This window comes from Ruditapes philippinarum, unplaced genomic scaffold (genome assembly GCF_026571515.1).
Source record: "Ruditapes philippinarum isolate M1 unplaced genomic scaffold, ASM2657151v2 ctg744_1_1_1_1, whole genome shotgun sequence".
Taxonomy (NCBI): Eukaryota; Metazoa; Mollusca; class Bivalvia; order Venerida; family Veneridae; genus Ruditapes; species Ruditapes philippinarum.
In genome coordinates, this window is record NW_026862771.1 from 274376 (window position 1) to 293063 (window position 18688).

The window sequence follows — 18688 nt, forward strand, 5'->3', positions numbered from 1 at the left end:
AAATTTTGTTCTTGAACATTTTATATATTTCGTCCATATTATAAGTAGTGATTGTTTAAAAAAAAAGAAGAAAAAAAAGCAAGTGCATTTAAGATCTTGTTCAGGAATAATCTGCAGATATAAACTTCATGGTGTTACAAGTTAAAAGCAAATATATTTAAGTATTACTGTACTTTTTTTTTTACAGAGCTTGAATCCAAAATGGGATGAGGAGTTTCTATTCAGGGTAAGAAATTTGTCATTTATATTTCATGGTTAAATTACATGAATTCACAAATAGTTTTAATGGATGCTTACTAGGTGCTTTCTTAAGTTTTTGTTGAATAAGTATACTTTGCCCCTTTTTAGGCACTGGTCTTGTCACTGTGACAGCTTTTGTTTACCAATATATATCATATGTGTAACTTTATACTTTTTATATTTGGCTATTGAGGTGATGCTATAATGCAGTGAACAGTTTTTTTGAAAAATGTAAAATCTTTAGTTTGATGTTAGTTCAATGTAAGTGTATGAATGTGTGATTCCCATGAATGTTACATCATATCTTTATTTGCCTATTACCTATTATTTATTTTTTTCTGATTTATTTCAGGTGGATCCTACAAAAAATGTATTACTGTTTGAAGTGTTTGATTCAAATAGACTGGTAGGTTATTTTCTATTTAATGAATTGTTTTAATCTAGGTAAATCACAGACTTTAGTCATATACAAGTACAGTTTTGTAGTTGATCAAATTAGGTGTTTCTGAAGTCTCAACCAGTATTAAGCTTCCGTTCTCAAGTTGCTCACCCCCTTTAACATAATTATTAGCTATAAATTTTTGATTCCGTTGCAAACTCAAGGTTTATAAACCTGAGGATCTGGTGTATAGCTGTTACTAATATTAATTGACCAATATTAATTGACCAATATTAATTGGTTGAATTTACTTGTCCAGCTTTGCATTAGGACCTGTCCATTGTTATTTGAAGGGTTTTCAATATCAAAATGTTAAAATTTAGCTGTCAACTGAACAATATAGAGTCTGCACAGTATGATGAAACACCCCTGCTTTCTAATAATGTAACCACCACAGTACCATAAAAATAAATTTACCAGAAACGTTGCCATGGAACTGTGTATATCAATTTAACATTTAAACTAGTGTTCTTTATTGTTTAATTGGCAGTTACTGCTGACTCATCATTTATTGAATTCCTTAAGTTTTATAGTGTAACCTTATATTAAATGTACTTGCTTTCTGTGTACGAAGTCACGTGTCTAAATTTGATACTTGAGCTATAAAAAGAATGTTATAGTAAGCTTTGTTACAATATTATGATTATTGAGATAGCAATATTTATACATATGGCAACAATGATCAGTCTGTACCAACATTGCCATCTGACCATATCTTTATGTACACTGTTAGCTGCCTAATTTACGCATTTTGTCATCAGAATCTGTAAAACTGTAAAAATAGTTCAAGACCAATATACCAATATAGCATGGATAGGATTTTTTTGTCAAAGATAAAAAACATTGTCATTTATATTTGGTTTCAGTGAGGTTCTGTACATGTTTATGGAAAAACAAAGAGTCTATAGTATCTGGTTGATCAGATATATTATTCGTCTAACTCTTAGACTAGTTGCCTAAGATAGTAAATTTTAGGGCTCTTATATTTAACTGGATGTTTTAGCTTCAGACAAACATGTAGATGAAAACCCTCAAGTAACCACTTTATAAGAAGCTTTAGAGCATTCCTAGTGAAATAAATAAAAAATGTTTTGTAATTTAGCTAGATAGTCCCTTTACAAGAGAGAATTTATTGTTTTCTAGACATTATCACATACTGGTACTCTATCTTAATAACCTTAAGACCTAAACACAAATGAAATCATTCATATTGAACTTGAGTATACATTTGAAATATTGGAATGTATTATAGCATATATATTTATTTGTTTAAGTTATGGAAGTTTTTTGTTGACATTTCACCATATTCTTACTACTTAGATATACATTATAATCAAACTATTCTGTATTTACAGACAAGAGATGATTTTCTTGGACTTGTGGAAATCCCATTGAATCATACAACTATAGTAACTGAACGACCAGGCAGAGACGTTGCCTGTAAAGACTATATCCTTAGACCTAGAAGGTAAGTCTTCAGATAATAGTTAATTTCATTTACAGTTATCTATATCATATCAGGTGTTCTATGACATCTAACAAACACAGTTATTGTCCATTATCAATTTAAGACTGCAAGTACAGAATAAAATCATCCTTCAAGAGAGGGAGTAATGGAAAGAAAATATCCATTGCACAGAGAGAAAAGACCATCTTAATGTTAAACATTCTTATTACAAAAGTTGAAGCCTTTAGACGAAAAAAAATCAAATTTCTGAGATCTCAGGGCTTTTAGACAACAAAAACCAAATTTCTGAGATCTCATAATAGGGCCTTTAAGTTTATTTATATTAAGGTAATGTGCTCTGCAGAGTGGCATCCTAATTGGTTTTCCCCCTCCAATCCCATTATATTGTGTTTGTTTGTTTATGACAGTATACGTTCCCGTGTTCGTGGACAGTTGTGGTTATATCTGGCCTATGTTGATAATGAAGAAGAGAGTGAGCCTTCCAATGAAAACCCTTCAGCTCCCCAAGAGGTAATTTGCATATTTTTCTCTTTCTTAGATGTAGTAATTCTGACTGTTAGCCAAAACCATCTTTCATGTTTTGGTGGCATTTGACTTATACTGTGTTAATATAAAATGTCTACCTTTACCAGACCTATTAGTAATTCTTCCTTTGCCAGTAAAGTTTGAAAGTTGCTGTTTATTCTTCATGTGGTTTAAAATCCCACCAAAATAGATTGTCATAACTGCATATTTCTTATGAAACAAAATTTTCTGGAAAAAACATTATAATGGTTGTTATTTTATTTACTCTCTAGTTTACTTGTATGAATATAATGATAATACCGGTATATGATATGTCAAGCACTGAGTGTTCAAGATATTTACATAAAGTTATCTGTTTACAGATCAATATAATTTTGTAGTAGTTGAATGTTGAATAAAACATTGATTTTATAAGAGGAAGATTAAACAAATATTAGATATTGGTTCAATAACTTGTCAACAGTAATAATGCTGTATTAAACTGATACATTTTATACCCATACTGTTGATTGGATAGAGGTTATAGGCTGGGCTTTGATGGAATTATTAGGTCCGGTTCAACAATCATTAACCTTATACTTTGTTAACTTAACTTAACATTGATGATACTTTTTCAAGGGATTGGTTAATAAGATATGGAGCCATAACACTCCTGGTTATTTCAAGGACATGTTCTGCTATGTTGCTATGTAGTGTTCTTGCTATGATTACCTTATCTCTAAAAAGTAAAATTCTGAGTCCCTTTATTCAAGACTTTCAATTTAATGTTATTAATTTGCTTGTTTCAATTTCATGCAATGCTTATACAAGGTTTTGGAACCTAATTGTGTGTTTTTTTTTTACAAAATCCTGAAAAATATGCCAACTAAGGAACATAACTTTACAATACTTTGGAATTGCTAGAATGTCAATAAGGAAGTTTTCATTTAATGAGATTATTTTTAAAGAGTGGGCAAAGTATTTACATGAAATGATATTAGTAATTGTTCTATTAGATGATAAATTTCCATATTTTGTGAGATAAAAATAAAACAAAACTCAGATCTGTTATAACTATTTTAATGATTGGGTCACATGTTTAACTTGTGAAAACTGAAACCAAATTCCAGAAAAGCAATAATGAAATTTACAAAACATTGTTTGGAACATTATAATTCTTCTTGAAAAACTTTATAATTGTTATTTTTGCTTGAAACACAGCCTGGTTGGGAAATGTTAGACGGATTCAATGCTCTCAACACAAATGATGATGGTGCATCAGCGTCGGCAGAGTCTGCTGGGTCAGCGTCGGGACCGGAGCAGGAAGTACAGGCCCAGGATGAACCAGTGGAGCCATTACCACCAGGTTGGGAGGAAAAGAGAGATGCCACTGGGAGGAGATATTATGTTAACCATACAACCAGAAAAACACAATGGCAGAGACCTCAAACAGGGTAATGCTTGATCAATTTTTTATCTGCTAAATATTGTCTTATATAGTTGTTAACAATGGATTTCCAACTGTCATTTGTTAACATAGGGATTCAGATTTCAGCTTTGTAGTGAAGACTATAAACTATATGTAAGTCTTTATGACTGCTAGTATTCTGTAACTAAAACTCTTGATATTACATTTATATTAGGCTCAAATATCACTTATAAGAATATGTGAAATGACTTTAATAAAATGTGTCAACCAGTGCTTACAATATTGAATGTGTAAGACTGAAAATAAATAAATCTCACTAATGATTTGGAATAATTGTCATAGTGTAAAAACTTTTGCTTGTGATATACCTATATTATTGTATTCATTTCTAAACTTGGGCAGATTACAGTCTTATTTCTGCATAGTAGTCAGCAAGGGGACCAAGCTAAAAGAACTGTTATTAACATAGTTAGTAAATGAGTACATAAATCAGTTCATGTTTGTATAATAAGTTCTACATTGCATTGGCAAACAAATTGTCTCTAACTATCCTTCGTTCAAAAAAAGATAAATAATAATAATAACTTGCCCTTCTATAATTGTACAAGCCAACACAGACTAACAAGAAATGTTTTGCAAGATTTATTTACATTCTGACGAGCTGTAGTAAACTTTTTTGTCCCTTTTGAACAATCTTTCACCTTTATTTCTGAGTTTTTATGTTGTCCACTATAGTGTTGGTCTGATTCAGTAAATATCATTAAGATTAAACCTATTCCACATCCAGTGTTTATCTTATTTGGATTAAAAGTCATTATTCTTGGATATTACTATTTCGCAAGTAAAGCATTCTTAACAGTTAACAAAATTAACATTTCTGTGAAAGTAGAAATTTTCCTTACTAATGAAATACAGATTCTTTAAGACTATTCATAGTTCTATATGCATTTGATATTTAATTATCATCATTATACAAATGAATTAATATTCTTTTGAAAAGAAAAAAAAAGTTTTTTTAAGAATATCATGCAATGTTTTTATCTATGTAATGATTTTTGATTTATCAACAGGGCATCATATACTGGCACCAGTACATCAGAAAATACACGCTCAAGTTCACGATCACAACACCCACGCCATTCAAGGTCGAGACATTCAGACAACTTGAGTCCCGAGCATAGGTCGAGTCTGATCATTTCAGATCAGACTATTTCTGAGGATACAACGTCGGAAAGTTCTAGGTCACGTACCCAGTCATTTGGAGCTTCAGCAATGACAACTCCAGCGCGAATGCCTCCAGGCTGGGAAGAAAGAGTAGATGCTAATGGAAGAACATATTATGTTAATCATGCCCATAGAACAACCCAGTGGGAAAGGCCAACAGTTGAGTTAGTACATGATATCATCATTATATGTCTTTATTTGACAGGAAAATTTTGCTCTATACTTAACTAGTAAATGCAGAATTCTAAGCAGATTTAATGAAAGGAAAGATCATTTGATTTATCATATTTGTAAAGCATGTTGAAGCATAGCATTAAGAGAGGACATCTTTGATCCATATATTCCGTTTATTTAACACATTTAAACAAAATAATTTCGGAAATTTGTTTTTGTAGCATAGCTCTTTACAAATTTTATTACAAATATCAAACTTTTTCAGTCAGTAATTACCGCAGTAATCTTGTATCTATTAGATTTACTGTGACCCAAAGAAAAACAATGAGATATCAGAATACTGCCATCAGCTATAAGAACACTATGTGAATGACTGAATGAACATCTCTTCCTGCTCACTATTAATGGTGATATTGATTGACGATAAAAACTTATTCACATGATTAAACTGACATAAATTTTTACAGGGAACAAAATTGTTTAATATAATTATAGAACTGAGACAGAACAAGAGTCTACCACCACAGAAGATGATACACGTCGTATTGCACAGATGTATCGACAACGTCGGCATATAAGTGTTGAAGACACAGTTAGTCTTGGTCCAGATGGTAACGCTTCGTCACCAGCCGGTGCCCGACGCCTTGAATTTGCTCACCAGGTAGGTTATTGACTTTTCCTCTATGCTCTCCTTGATTAAGAAATTTTATATGTAAATGACATAGTTGAAAGAATAAAAAACGGATGAATGCTCAGTAAGAGTATTAGAATTTAATGTTGTATTATTCATTTTAATGAAGTTATGATATATGTTAGGATTTACTGATGTTTTAAATACTACATGTACTCTATAACTTTTCTGAGATAAATTTTTGTTTGCAAAATTTGATTTGATATGGCTATGTGACAGAAAAAAAGAGGGAAAAATTGACTATAAATTAATAATAAGTTTAAAAAATGAAATAAAATGTTATGTTTATTTATGTACAGAATAGGACACAGTCTCTCAATGTTCAGTTTGTAAGTGACTCTTTGCTATCCTGACTCTATGTTACATTGACTCCGTGTTACATTGACTCCATGTTACTTTTACTCCATGTATCATTGACTCAATGTTGCATTAACTGTGTAACATAAATTCCATGTTACATTGATACAATAGCTTAGTGCTACACTGATATGGGTGTCTGCAGTTATTACATGTGTTTGCACTAATATTTTTTTGTATAATGCTTATTTTGATCTTGATTTGAGTACATGTTTTTAGATAATCACTCTTTATGATAACTTGATCTCATTCTCCTCATGTATAGGTAACAGCTTTAAATAGATTTCACAAAAAAATCTCTAAATATTAAATTGTTACTTGGAAAACTTATGGAGGGATCTACTGTTTCATGTAAGAAAATGTACTGCGGTTAACTTACTGTTTCTGGCATTACAGACTGTTGATTCCTTAAAGCATTGCTTAAATCTTTCTTTAAACTTCTCTTGATACACCTGTTTGTACTGTCTTGATTTTATAGCAATCCATGAAAAATTTATGAGATTTCATTCTTAAAATACTAATATTTATTAAACAGTCTTGCTTAGAAGTGTTGGCTAGTTTATCCCTAAAATTGCATAAAAAGAGTTTTTCTGAAGAAATTCATGGACATGATTTTACCATATATAAAGACTTGCTTCCTAAGAAGTTCATGGACAGGCTTTTCTCCTCAAAATTATTTAAGAGATGCTTTTTCTCAAATTTTCATACAAATCCTATCCTATCTGAAAAAAATACTGAAGGAGCCTTTTTCCTCAAAAATGCTTTGAAATATGTTTTTTCTTAAAGAATGCATAAAATGCTAGTTTTTTTTCCTAAAAGAATGCATAGAATTGCTTCTTACAGTCTCCCCCCTATCAGAAAGCTAGAAAATTACCTTAACTGATTGATATTACCAATTTGAGGTTTGTCTTTCAACTGATGTACATGTACATTTACTATGAACTTCATTTTAATTTATGTCTTAAAAACTTTTCTTGCAAGCATACAATGTATTTTGTTCATATATGTAATGATTCTTTGATTTCACACTGCACTTGAACATAGCAAATATTTATCCATTGATTTTTGTGTCGCCTCTACAGAGTAAAGGCGACATATAGGGATCACTTATCTGTCGTCTGTCTGTCTGTCCGTCCGTCACAAAACTTGTACGGACTACTCCTCATAAACTACTGGTGCAATTTCATCCAAACTTTACAGGAATGATCAGTACCAAGTCTAGTTGTGCATATTGTCAGCATTTTCTGGTTCAATGATTTTTGACAGAGTTATGGCCCTTTAATAATTTTTATTTTTAAAGTTTGTCCGGACTACTTCTCTTATACCACTGATGCAATTTCAATGAAACTTTACAGGATTGAGCAATAGCTCAAGTCCTTGCGCATATTGCACGGGTTTTCCCGTTGAATAATTTTTGGCCGAGTTATGGCCCTTTGATAAAAAGGTGTTTTTTTCTGTGTGTTGCCAGATACACAAAAGCATGTCCGGACTACTTCTCATAAACTTCTTGTGCAATTTCATCCAAACTTTACAGGAATGATCAGTACCAAGTCTAGTTGTGCATATTGTCAGCATTTTCCAGTTCAATGATTTTTGTCAGAGTTACGGCCCTTTAATAATTTTTATTTTTAAAGTTTGTCCGGACTACTTCTCTTATACCACTAATGCAATTTCAATGAAACTTTACAGGATTGATCTGTAGCTCAAGTCCTTGTGCATATTGCACGGGTTTTCTGGTTGAATGATTTTTGGCCGAGTTATGGCCCTTTGATAAAAAGGTGTTTTTTTCTGTATGTTGCCAAATACACAAAAGCTTGTCCGGACTACTCCTCATAAACTACTGATGCAATTTTATGCAAACTTTACAGGAATGATCAGTACCAAGTCTAGTTGTGCACTGTCCGTCTGTCTGTCCGTCTGTCACAAAACTTGTCCCAACATGAAATTGGCCATCATGAGGCGACACATGTGATCACTGATCGCTCTTGTTTAATTCATAGAAAACTATTGAGACCTAAAATTTGTTATTACTTAGTCTAAGGACAAAGACTGTTGCATTATTGCTAAATAAGTACAATAATTAATCTGAACTATCATTAATCAATTGGGAAGGAATTTCTACATCGGTAATAGTTTGAAAAAAAATCATGATTTAAAAGTAGTAAAATAATATATCAAAAGGTGCAAACAATTTAATTTCAATATCTTTTTTGAGGGGTTGTCCCAGCTAGAATTTAATGTAAACTTTCATTTGCATTGCATCTATATTAATAGTCCATAGAAAGTAGTGCATTTTTTATTTGTATGTGTATTTTTTTTACATTTTGTTTCTTTTAGGCCATTTTTTTTTATATTTTGGTTTACTGATTTTTTCCAAAAAAAGGTTGGGTCGGCGGCGGGAAAAAAAAAGAAAAAAAAAAGGTTTTCATAACTTTAAATGTGGTGCATACATATACATAGTACTTACCAGAGCAATGAAATTAAATACATCGATCGCCGATTGTCTATTCCAAAGATTGTCTAAATACACACAAAAAAACTTTGCTCACATTGTCATTGTTTAAAAAACACACATGAAATCTACACACGATGACTAATGACAAGTGGCAAGCCAGCCCTTCAAAAGAATCTGTCATTCTTTGATGTTTACACACTGCTGTGTAATCTGAATTATCAAAGGTGCCGAAACTCAGCTGACTTGCACTCAGTTAAAAAAAAAAACTGTCAAGAAAAAGATTACACATGTTCAATTTTTAATATTGCCCGATGTGAAAATATTTTTTGTCGGATAATTAGCGGGTCAATTATTGACATAAAATCTATTAAAAGTAAGTGCATTTTAAATTTTGTTTGTTTGAAAACCTGTATTCAATCTGCTTTTAAAGACTATTTTTTTTTTTGTTAAAATCTGAAAATACTGATCTTGTCAATTGCATCAGATTTCTCTTGCTCTGTCCTTGAATGTAACTGCTTACATAATTTTGGCGTTTTTTTTTTTTTTTTTTTTTTTGAAGTTGTTTACTTTGACATTTTTACGCATTTGGACACCTTAATTGTATTGATGAAATATGATCAAAGCCTCATTATAATTCTGTGAGAATGGCTTGACCCATTTAACAGACATTATTTCATAATTATTACCGACGTTTGTTTGAAAAGTCGTAAGATGAGATATATATATATCCTGATAGAATATTAACTAACATCTTAACTTTATTAGCGGCGTATTTCAAGACAACACAAAATTTTTTGGGGGCAGTTTTTTTTTTTTCATTTTCCCAAAATACGGAGTCGGCGGGTCAGTAAACCGAAATATCAAAAAATAATGGCCTTATGTATATTTGATGTTGCCTAGTATAATGAATAAACATTATATACGTATTATACAGGGTAGACAGTCCAGTGCTGATTCCATTGTAAGTTTTAAGATTATCGTTCAGTGCCATCTTAGTCCTGTATGTAATGTAGTAATTTCTATCTCTCTTTTAACAATCACTTGCAGTACTATTTTTTTTCTGTGAGTCAACAAGGATCTTCATTAGGACCTAACATTTAGTGTTTAGTTTATACAAACCTGTTTTAGTTTGATTGTGTTAGGAACTATAATCTTACTGAAACATGTTCAAATATGTTCCTTGAATCAACCAGTACTAATCAATGAGTGTAAAGGTTTTGAAACCTAGCATTCTAAAGCAAAACATTTAACATCTTTATAACAAATATGTCCTGCCACATTAGTAACATATTTTTTCCCTTCTTCAAAGTAATAATCACCTTGTTTGGCTAACAAATTTATTGTATATTTTAAACAGAAAATTCCATTGAAACCAAACTTTTTTATTTGAAAATCTCCGGAATGCCTAAAATTCTATATGAAAAATTTCACTGAAATTCATTTGATATAATTTTGGAGTAGATCATGCTGTTTGTGCTTGAAAAGTCTGGAATTGTGGATTGATTTACATTCTTTTTACTTGGTATTGTTTTACTTTGGGTTTATTTAAGTTATTCTTTTTGCTTTTGTTAAAATTAGCTTGTTTGGAAAAAGCTTGCTGTGAGAATTTGATTGCAGTGTTATAATATAAATTCACTTTCTGAGTGTTGTAAAAAAAATTAAGTTTTAGTTTATATTCATGTTTCAAGATAAGACTTGCATAAAATCTGACCAATTATGTACATATATGTAGTTTTTAAGCTTTTTCTTTGACCAACATTTTTCTCTTTAGTATTAAATTTTAAGATTAATATTGTTTTAGTTTCTTTTTCAAAATGTCGTTGAAGTTTGTTACTGTTATAATCTGTTTTAATAATTATGTTCTTTGAGATCATTATTGTTATAGTCTGTTTGAAAATGATTCTAAGATACAGTATCCATATCATTGTTGTACATCTTAAACATCATACATATGTGATTATTACATATTATAACATATTTAAGACAATATAGAAGTTGGACCATACTCTATATACTGCTGTCGACTGTATTTTACTATTGTAACTATTAAACTCACAAAAACTAACTATAGACAGTCCTAAATCCATATCAGTCCAAGTCCATTACTCCATTTAGCAGCAAGCATTGGTTAATTTGTCAAACAATCAAATATCCATGACTGGATTATGCATTCATGTGAACCCATTTTCAATATTTGATATTCAATAATAATCAATAATCGGATCCTGCCTTTAATTTTGTGTTTTTTTCTCTTGTTTTCATTTATATTAATGTTAATATTGAAAGTCAAGAATTCTGCTGTTAACTGTGTAGTATATGGGTATGCAGTGAGGCTTCATCTTGTGGCTTCATTGACAAACTTTTCTGCCTCAAAATTAAAGTATTTAAAGACGCTTTTTCCAAAAATTTCATACAGATTCTTTTTTATCTGAAAGAAAATCATAAGAAGGGTGTTTCTTTAAAAATGCTTTGAGAGTTTTTTTTTAGCTTAGGCAGCTCTTTGCTGCCATTAACAATCAAAAAGTGAAATGAATAATAGAAAGGTTAACATTTTCCTGCTGTAATGCTGTAATAATTATAAAATCCTGTGGTTTATAATAACAGTGGTATCTTGTTCTTAAACTTTGTTGAGTTATGACTGTTTTATCTTGCTGCCAATTCACAAACAGTGGACAATAAATATATATCACAATGCTGTCATGAATAACATTTATTGCAAAACTGTCTTAAACAATTTTATTTGATAACATAGATTGCATTAAATTTTTCTTAAAAAAAAACCCACAAAAAACAAACATTTTATTGACTTAAGGCCACCAGCCCATGCCAACATATACATTTCACAATATAAACATTTTATGTGAGCGGTATAACAAACACATTTTAACAAAACATATTCACTATGCGTATATTAGGTTAAAATAAACAGATTAGCAAATACAATTTCAAGCAATCTCAATTAATCTACAAACATAATTGAATTTTAAGTAATCTGTTCTACATGGTATTAAAGATTTCCGTTTGTTACAAATAGTTTTTCTTTAATTTGACAGATTTACCATTTAAAAAAAGAAATCTGTTAATACATACTTTATGAAACTGTGTGTAGTTTTACTATATTTGTTGTTATTTTTGCAGACTCGGACAGGAACAGGGGCAGACGATGAAGAAGCTTTACCTGCAGGATGGGCAACAGGTGTAGCTCCAAATGGCAGAGTTTTTTATATTGACCATAACACTGCCAAAACTACTTGGGTACGATTTTAAAAATGCTTATCTGTTTCTGGTAGAATTCCATGGCATTTATCCCTATTTTATGTTCATTGTTTAAAGTTGATTTCTTCTAGGGCATGTGACATATTTGTAAGTGTTTGTAGGTGTGGATATGCATAGCAGTTTGACATTTGACATGAAAAGAAAAAAAATGAAATAAAACCATTAAACTTCTGTCATCATAGCTGGATATGTTAGATAAACAAATAAGTCAGCTTTCTTGCTTTAAGATTCCTTCAGGACAATCGGTACATAGAAAGAAAAATAAAGAATATAGGAAAAAAAATAAGGAAATAATTTATGGTATTATGTATGGTTTAAACTTATATAATTTTTGTTGTTGTTGATATTTGATATATAGAGGATATTGAATGAGTGTAAGTTCAATACTGAATTTATTGCACGAGTTGAATAAAATTATATTATGCGAGCCTCTGGCGAGCATAATATTATTTTATTCAACGAGTGCAATAAATTCAGTAATGAACTTACACGAATTTAATATTCTATTTATCACATACCAAAAATAAAGACCGTTTAAAGTGAAACAAGAGTAATTTTACATTGACGCGCCTATAGTATAACGTTAACATTTAGCGCGTCTTTACACTATGTTTGTATAACGCTAATGACGTCACGTCAAAATATATGCACGGCCGTGCAATACCATATTTACGGAGTCGCAAAATCGGCACGGGTGTGTGATAAAATAAGATACACAAATGTGCCTGTAAAATACATATTTTTTTGTGCAGTTTTACATGTAGTTTTGTTGTTGTTTACAGGAGGATCCAAGAAAACCAAGATCTGGCAGTATGCGTGTTAGTCAAGATGATGCCAGCTCACCTGGTTCAAGTTTAATGAGGCCTTCTTCTAATGAAGATCTTCTAAGAAATTTAGGACCTTTACCAGTGAGTAGTATGATTATAACCATTTGATCTCTATTTATTCCCTAAAATTACTCATGACTTAGGTATAATTGTATGAGAATGTTGTGCTCTCCATTTACATTGTATTCTCATAGATGCTTCATTTACTTGTGTATTTGGTATAATAGTTTGAGAATGGCATGCTGCTGGCTTGTGAAAGGTCAATGAGTTTACCTTATTTTCTGTCTTTACCAGCAATAAATGTACAGATGTATAATATATTACCATGTATGAGGGGTATGCTTCCCCCATTAATGTTTGTCACTGTAATACCTATACATGTACTGTATAAAACATATAATTGTAGATATTAGACTAGTTCTGCATTGATTTCAGAGCAGTATATTGTAAGTTTAAGATATATTGATATCAAGTTTGTAAAATTAAGCTGATAATTGTATGGAGTTGTTTCAGACTCCTGGATGTACAGACTAACATGGTGTTATTCTGTGTCATATGCAAGAAATTATCACTACTAGTTCTAAAGCCTTTATACATAATTGTAGCAAATACTGTTTATTTTGACAATTATTTTAAGTATAAAGGGAAGCTATATCCATGGATAGTCATGATGACCTATATGTTTATGCAGTGTCATTGGAAGCTATACTGTTAGCTTGACTAAATGGTTATCTTCCATGTAATATCATTTCTTATTTACAGGATGGTTGGGAAGAGAGAACACACACAGATGGACGTGTCTTTTATATCAATCATAGTATGTATGAAAACCTTTAAAAATCTTGTCTGTGAGCTTCAATATTTAGTATATAGTATTGTCTAGTTGACTTTTAAATTAGACCCTGCAATGAAAATTTGCTCAGCCCTAGGTGTCATGCAATTTTACACAGGAAAACCTTGAAATATTCTCTTCTATATAACTGCAAAGCCTAGAGCTTAGATCTTTGATGTGTTGTATTGTATGGTAGACCACAACCAAGTTTGTTTATGATTTTTGGGTCAAAATTCACTTCACCCTGAATTACATAGACTTGCATCGGGAAAACCTTTAAAAATCTTCCCTTCCCACAGTACGAAGCTTAGAGCTATTTAGTGTGTGGCAATGTCTATTTACTTCTATATAGTTTGCACAGAGGCAATGGATTTCATAGCTTTTGATTAAAAATTTCTCTTGCAAATTATAGTAAATTATGTCTTATTGCTTCAATAAAGATATATAAATGCACGTAACATGCAGAAATAGCAAAGTTGACTTTATTTTACAGAGGCTCGTAAGACACAATGGGAAGATCCCAGATTGCAAGCTTTAGGAGGACCAGTAAGTTATGAACTATTTGCTTATTGAATTTGTATAAACAATTTTTTTCCTCATAGTTTATGCTATCAAATAAAATAATTTACTGTCTATCAAAGTTACATTTTTAGCTCACCTGTCACAAAGTGACAGGGTGAGCTTTTGTGATTGCTTTTCGTCCGGCGTCCGTCCGTCCGTCCGTCCGTTAACTTTTTCTTTAAATAACATCTCCTCATAAACCACTAAGCCAATTTCATCCAAACTTCACAGGAATGTTCCTTTGGTGGTCACCTTTAAAAATTGTTCAAAGAATTTAATTCCATGCAGAACTCTGGTTGCCATGGCAACCGAAAGAAAAAACTTTAAATATCTTCTTTTAAAAAACCGTAAGAGCTAGAGCTTAGATATTTGGCATGAAACATCTTCTAGTGAGTGAGTGTCTACCAAGTTTGTTCAAATAAAAGCCCTGGGGTCAAAATTGGCCCCGCCCCGGGGGGTCATTGATTTTCCCTATATGCATATAGTAAAAACTTAAAAAATCTTCTTTTAAAGAACCCAAAGAGCTAGAGCTAAGATATTTAGCATGAACATGTTTTCTAATAGGTGTCTACCAAGTTTGTTCAAAAAGCCCTGGGGTCAAAAATTGGCCCCGCTCCAGGGGGTCATTGATTTTCCCCTATATGCATATAGTAAAAACTTAAAAAATCTTCTTTTAAAGAACTCAAAGAGCTATGGCTAAGATATTTAGCATGAAACATGTTCTAATAGGTGTCTACCAAGTTTGTTCAAATAAAAGACCTGGGGTCAAAATTGGCCCCGCCCCGGGGGTCATTGATTTTCCTTATATGTGTATAGCAAAAACTTAAAATCTTCTTTGAAAAAACCTAAATAGCTGGAGTTTAGATATTAAGCATGAAACATCTTCTAGTAAGTATCTACAAAGTTTGTTCAAATAAAAGCCCTGGGGTCAAAACTGGCCCGGCCCCAGGGGTGTCATTGTTTTTTACTATATGTGTATAGTAAAAACTTTAAAAAAATCTTCTTTTAAAAAGCCCAATGAGCTAGAGCTTAGATGTTTAGCATGAAACATCTTCATATGGGTGTCTACCAAGTTTGTGCAAATAAAAGCCCTTGGGTTAAATTGACCCTGCAACGTTGTGGGGGTGGGGGTTGGGGGGGGCCTATATACAGGTGAGCGACCTCAGGGCCATCATGGCCCTCTTGTTTTTTTTTTTTAATTTGTTCAAGGCCCCTGAATCACTACTTGTATCAAACAGGACACCAAAACATAATTACATCTTATCCAGAATGTGATGAAAGGGAGGTAATTGTATTTAATCATTATAGAATATTTTCTGTCTTTTTTTTTGCAGGCTGTGCCGTATTCAAGAGACTTTAAAAGAAAATATGACTACTTCAGATCAAAGTTACGAAAACCTGTAAGTGACTTTGCTGTAAACATTTAAATTTACAATGTCAATCATTACAAAAGTAATCCCTTAAAGTTTTAAATTGTTTTTATATAGTCCAGCAGTGAAAGTCTCTGATTATAAAGTACTTTCCACTAAATGCTTTGGGTTTAAATCCTACCAGGGACTTTGGATTATTTCATGTGAAAAATGTTATCTTGTGAGCTTTAAGAAGATCAGTGGTTCTACTTGGATTCCTGGTTGTGCCTGAAAGAATGCCTGGATCAGCATCTAAGGTATTCCTCCACTAGTAAAGCTGCCATTTTAACTGTACAGTGTTGGTATGTCTTTAAATGCCACAAAACAAAAAACAATTTCATAGTTTTATTTTATGATGTTTCATTTCGTAGCTTAAAAGAATGGATTAAACACTAAACAAAGAATAGTGCCAATGATTTTATAGCCATTTGAGCCGCGTCATGACAAAACCAACAAAATGGGTTTACGACCAGCATGGATCCAGACCAGCCTGCGCCTACGCGCAGTCTGATCAGGATCCATGCTGTTAGCTTACCAACCCTATTACAAGTAGAGAAACTGATAGCGAACAGAATGGATCCTGACCAGACTGCGCGGATGCGCAGGCTGGTCTGGATCCATGCTGGTCGCAAACACACTATGTTGGTTTTGTCGTGACGCGGTTCATTTCATATTTAAATACTTTAATCCTCACCAACCTAAATATCTTAAATGGATCTGTCCATCTTTCAATATGGACAAAGCCATTCATCATCTTTAGGGAAAATCTGAAAACATTTCAAAATATACTCTTAACTGAAATGTGAACAGTGCAGATCATGATCAGAAGTGGATATTGGTCTGCACTGTTCACATGGGTAGAATCAATTGCAGCAGCAAGCATAGTTAAATGGGATTAATGGTCAGTCCTAAATTCACATTAGGACAAGTCCATTTTAATGATATAAGTAGGAGATTTATGATTGTTGTTTTCTTTCTGTTGTAGAGCAACGTGCCAAATAAGACTGATATTAAAATTACTCGCAGTAATATATTTGAAGATTCATTCAGAATAGTGATGGGAATTAAAAGATCTGATCTGCTTAAAACAAGGTAAGACAGATATAAGATATTACATAAATTTGTCTTGAAAAGGATTGAAAGCTAATTTTTTTTTTACAAAACAAATATTTAAAAAATGTTTATTAAGGCTGTTACAAATTGATGAACATGAGGGTTGAGGTCTTGCCAAGGACTTTGGAATCATTCATATGAGGAAACTATCCAGCTAGATACAGAAAGATGGTGGTTCTAGGTGAGGGGTGTCCATGGTGGAGTGGTTAAGGTTGCTGACTTCAAACCACTTCCCCCTTACCGCTGTGGGCTTGAATCCCGACAGGGACTTTGGATTCCTTCATGTGAGGAAGCTATCCAGCTTGCTTACAGAAGGTTATCTGTTTATGCTTCCATGAGAAAAGTTTAAAATTTGTCATATGACGTTAACAGTGCTTGTATGACTCAAAATTCCAACCATACAAACAATAAATAAATCAATAAATGATTAACTGTTAACAATTATTTATTTTTCAGGCTATGGATAGAATTTGATGGTGAAGTTGGTTTGGACTATGGTGGTTTGGCCAGGGAATGGTTCTTCCTGTTGTCTAAGGAAATGTTTAATCCTTATTATGGTCTGTTTGAGTACTCAGCCACGTAAGTAACTTTGCTATCCCAATAGATATTTCCGTCAATTACTTTATTAGCTCGACTATTCGATAAGAATAAGTAGAGCTATTGTAGTTACCCGAGCATAGGTGTCGGCATAACCACATTATGTTGAAGTTTTTGTAGTACCTTAAATATTTTCATAGTCCATTGACATATGGCTTTGAAACTTTGACACTTGCTCACCATCATGGCCCCAATCTGTAGACAGGAGGAGATAACTATATCAAGCATTTTGACAGAATAATGCCCTTTTTCAACTTTGAATTTACGTTAAAGTCTTTGTAATATATCAAATATTTTCAAAGTCCATTGCCATATGGCTTTGAAACTTTGCACACTTGTTCACCATCATGACCCCAACCTGTAGACAGGAGGAGGTAACTCTATGAAGCATTTTGACAGAATTATGCCCCTTTTTCAACTGAGAATTTACATTCAAGTTTGCATACTACCTCAGATATTTTCATATTCTATTGACATCTGGCTTTGAAACAAGTTGAAATTTATACTCTCTTTTGAGTGCATAAACGGACTCTCTCCAAGGCCTAAAACTGAAACATGGATTTAACCTTTTCCCTTATATAAGCGTGTTTCGATGGCTTTTTGCCCCCCCCCCCCCTTATTGAGGCCTCAAACAGTGAAAAAATGCCCTATTTAGGCCCCAAACACTGTTTTTCATTTGAGAAATGTTGTAAAAAAAAGTGACCACTTTTTCGGCGCCGTCCCCCATCCAAATATTACATCAGGGGGTTGCCAGAAGGGGGATGTGCCCCCATCTGTTTGAGGGGTTTGAAGAGGGGGGGAGTCCCCCTCATCGCCAAGAAAATTTTGGACATGTGACAGGCTAAAAATGGCCTCAGGCCGATCTTAGTAACTAGTAACCGACACTGAAAAGCCTTTTACTCTATCTCAATTCATTAAGAAGTTGCAGCACTTTGAAATCAGTTTTGATGGAAAAAAACAATGCAAAAAAGTGATTTTTGGCAATTTTGAGACGTCCCCCCGTTGCCATGGTAACAGGAAATTTACCATTGAGCATGCTGTTACAGAGGCTATGGTGTAGTCAACATTTGTGCCAAGTTTCATTAGTATTGA

General features: G+C 32.5%; 1 protein-coding gene across 4 annotated transcripts in view; it reads left to right on the forward strand.

Annotated features, from left to right (window-relative positions):
* Positions 1–18688, forward strand: part of LOC132720153 (E3 ubiquitin-protein ligase NEDD4-like) — a 34051-nt gene that overhangs the window by 5024 nt on the left and 10339 nt on the right. The window contains exons 4-19 of one of the 4 annotated variants that reach the window (XM_060704192.1): positions 188–226; positions 593–646; positions 2035–2147; positions 2555–2657; positions 3873–4105; positions 5151–5468; positions 5974–6139; positions 6469–6498; positions 9916–9942; positions 12120–12236; positions 13040–13165; positions 13847–13901; positions 14410–14462; positions 15812–15877; positions 16872–16978; positions 17456–17578. In XM_060704192.1, the coding sequence (XP_060560175.1) occupies positions 188–226; positions 593–646; positions 2035–2147; positions 2555–2657; positions 3873–4105; positions 5151–5468; positions 5974–6139; positions 6469–6498; positions 9916–9942; positions 12120–12236; positions 13040–13165; positions 13847–13901; positions 14410–14462; positions 15812–15877; positions 16872–16978; positions 17456–17578 (1730 nt within the window). The remainder of the gene's footprint in view (positions 1–187; positions 227–592; positions 647–2034; positions 2148–2554; positions 2658–3872; positions 4106–5150; positions 5469–5973; positions 6140–6468; positions 6499–9915; positions 9943–12119; positions 12237–13039; positions 13166–13846; positions 13902–14409; positions 14463–15811; positions 15878–16871; positions 16979–17455; positions 17579–18688) is intronic. The other 3 variants (XM_060704193.1, XM_060704194.1, XM_060704195.1) reach the window with 3 other exon arrangements.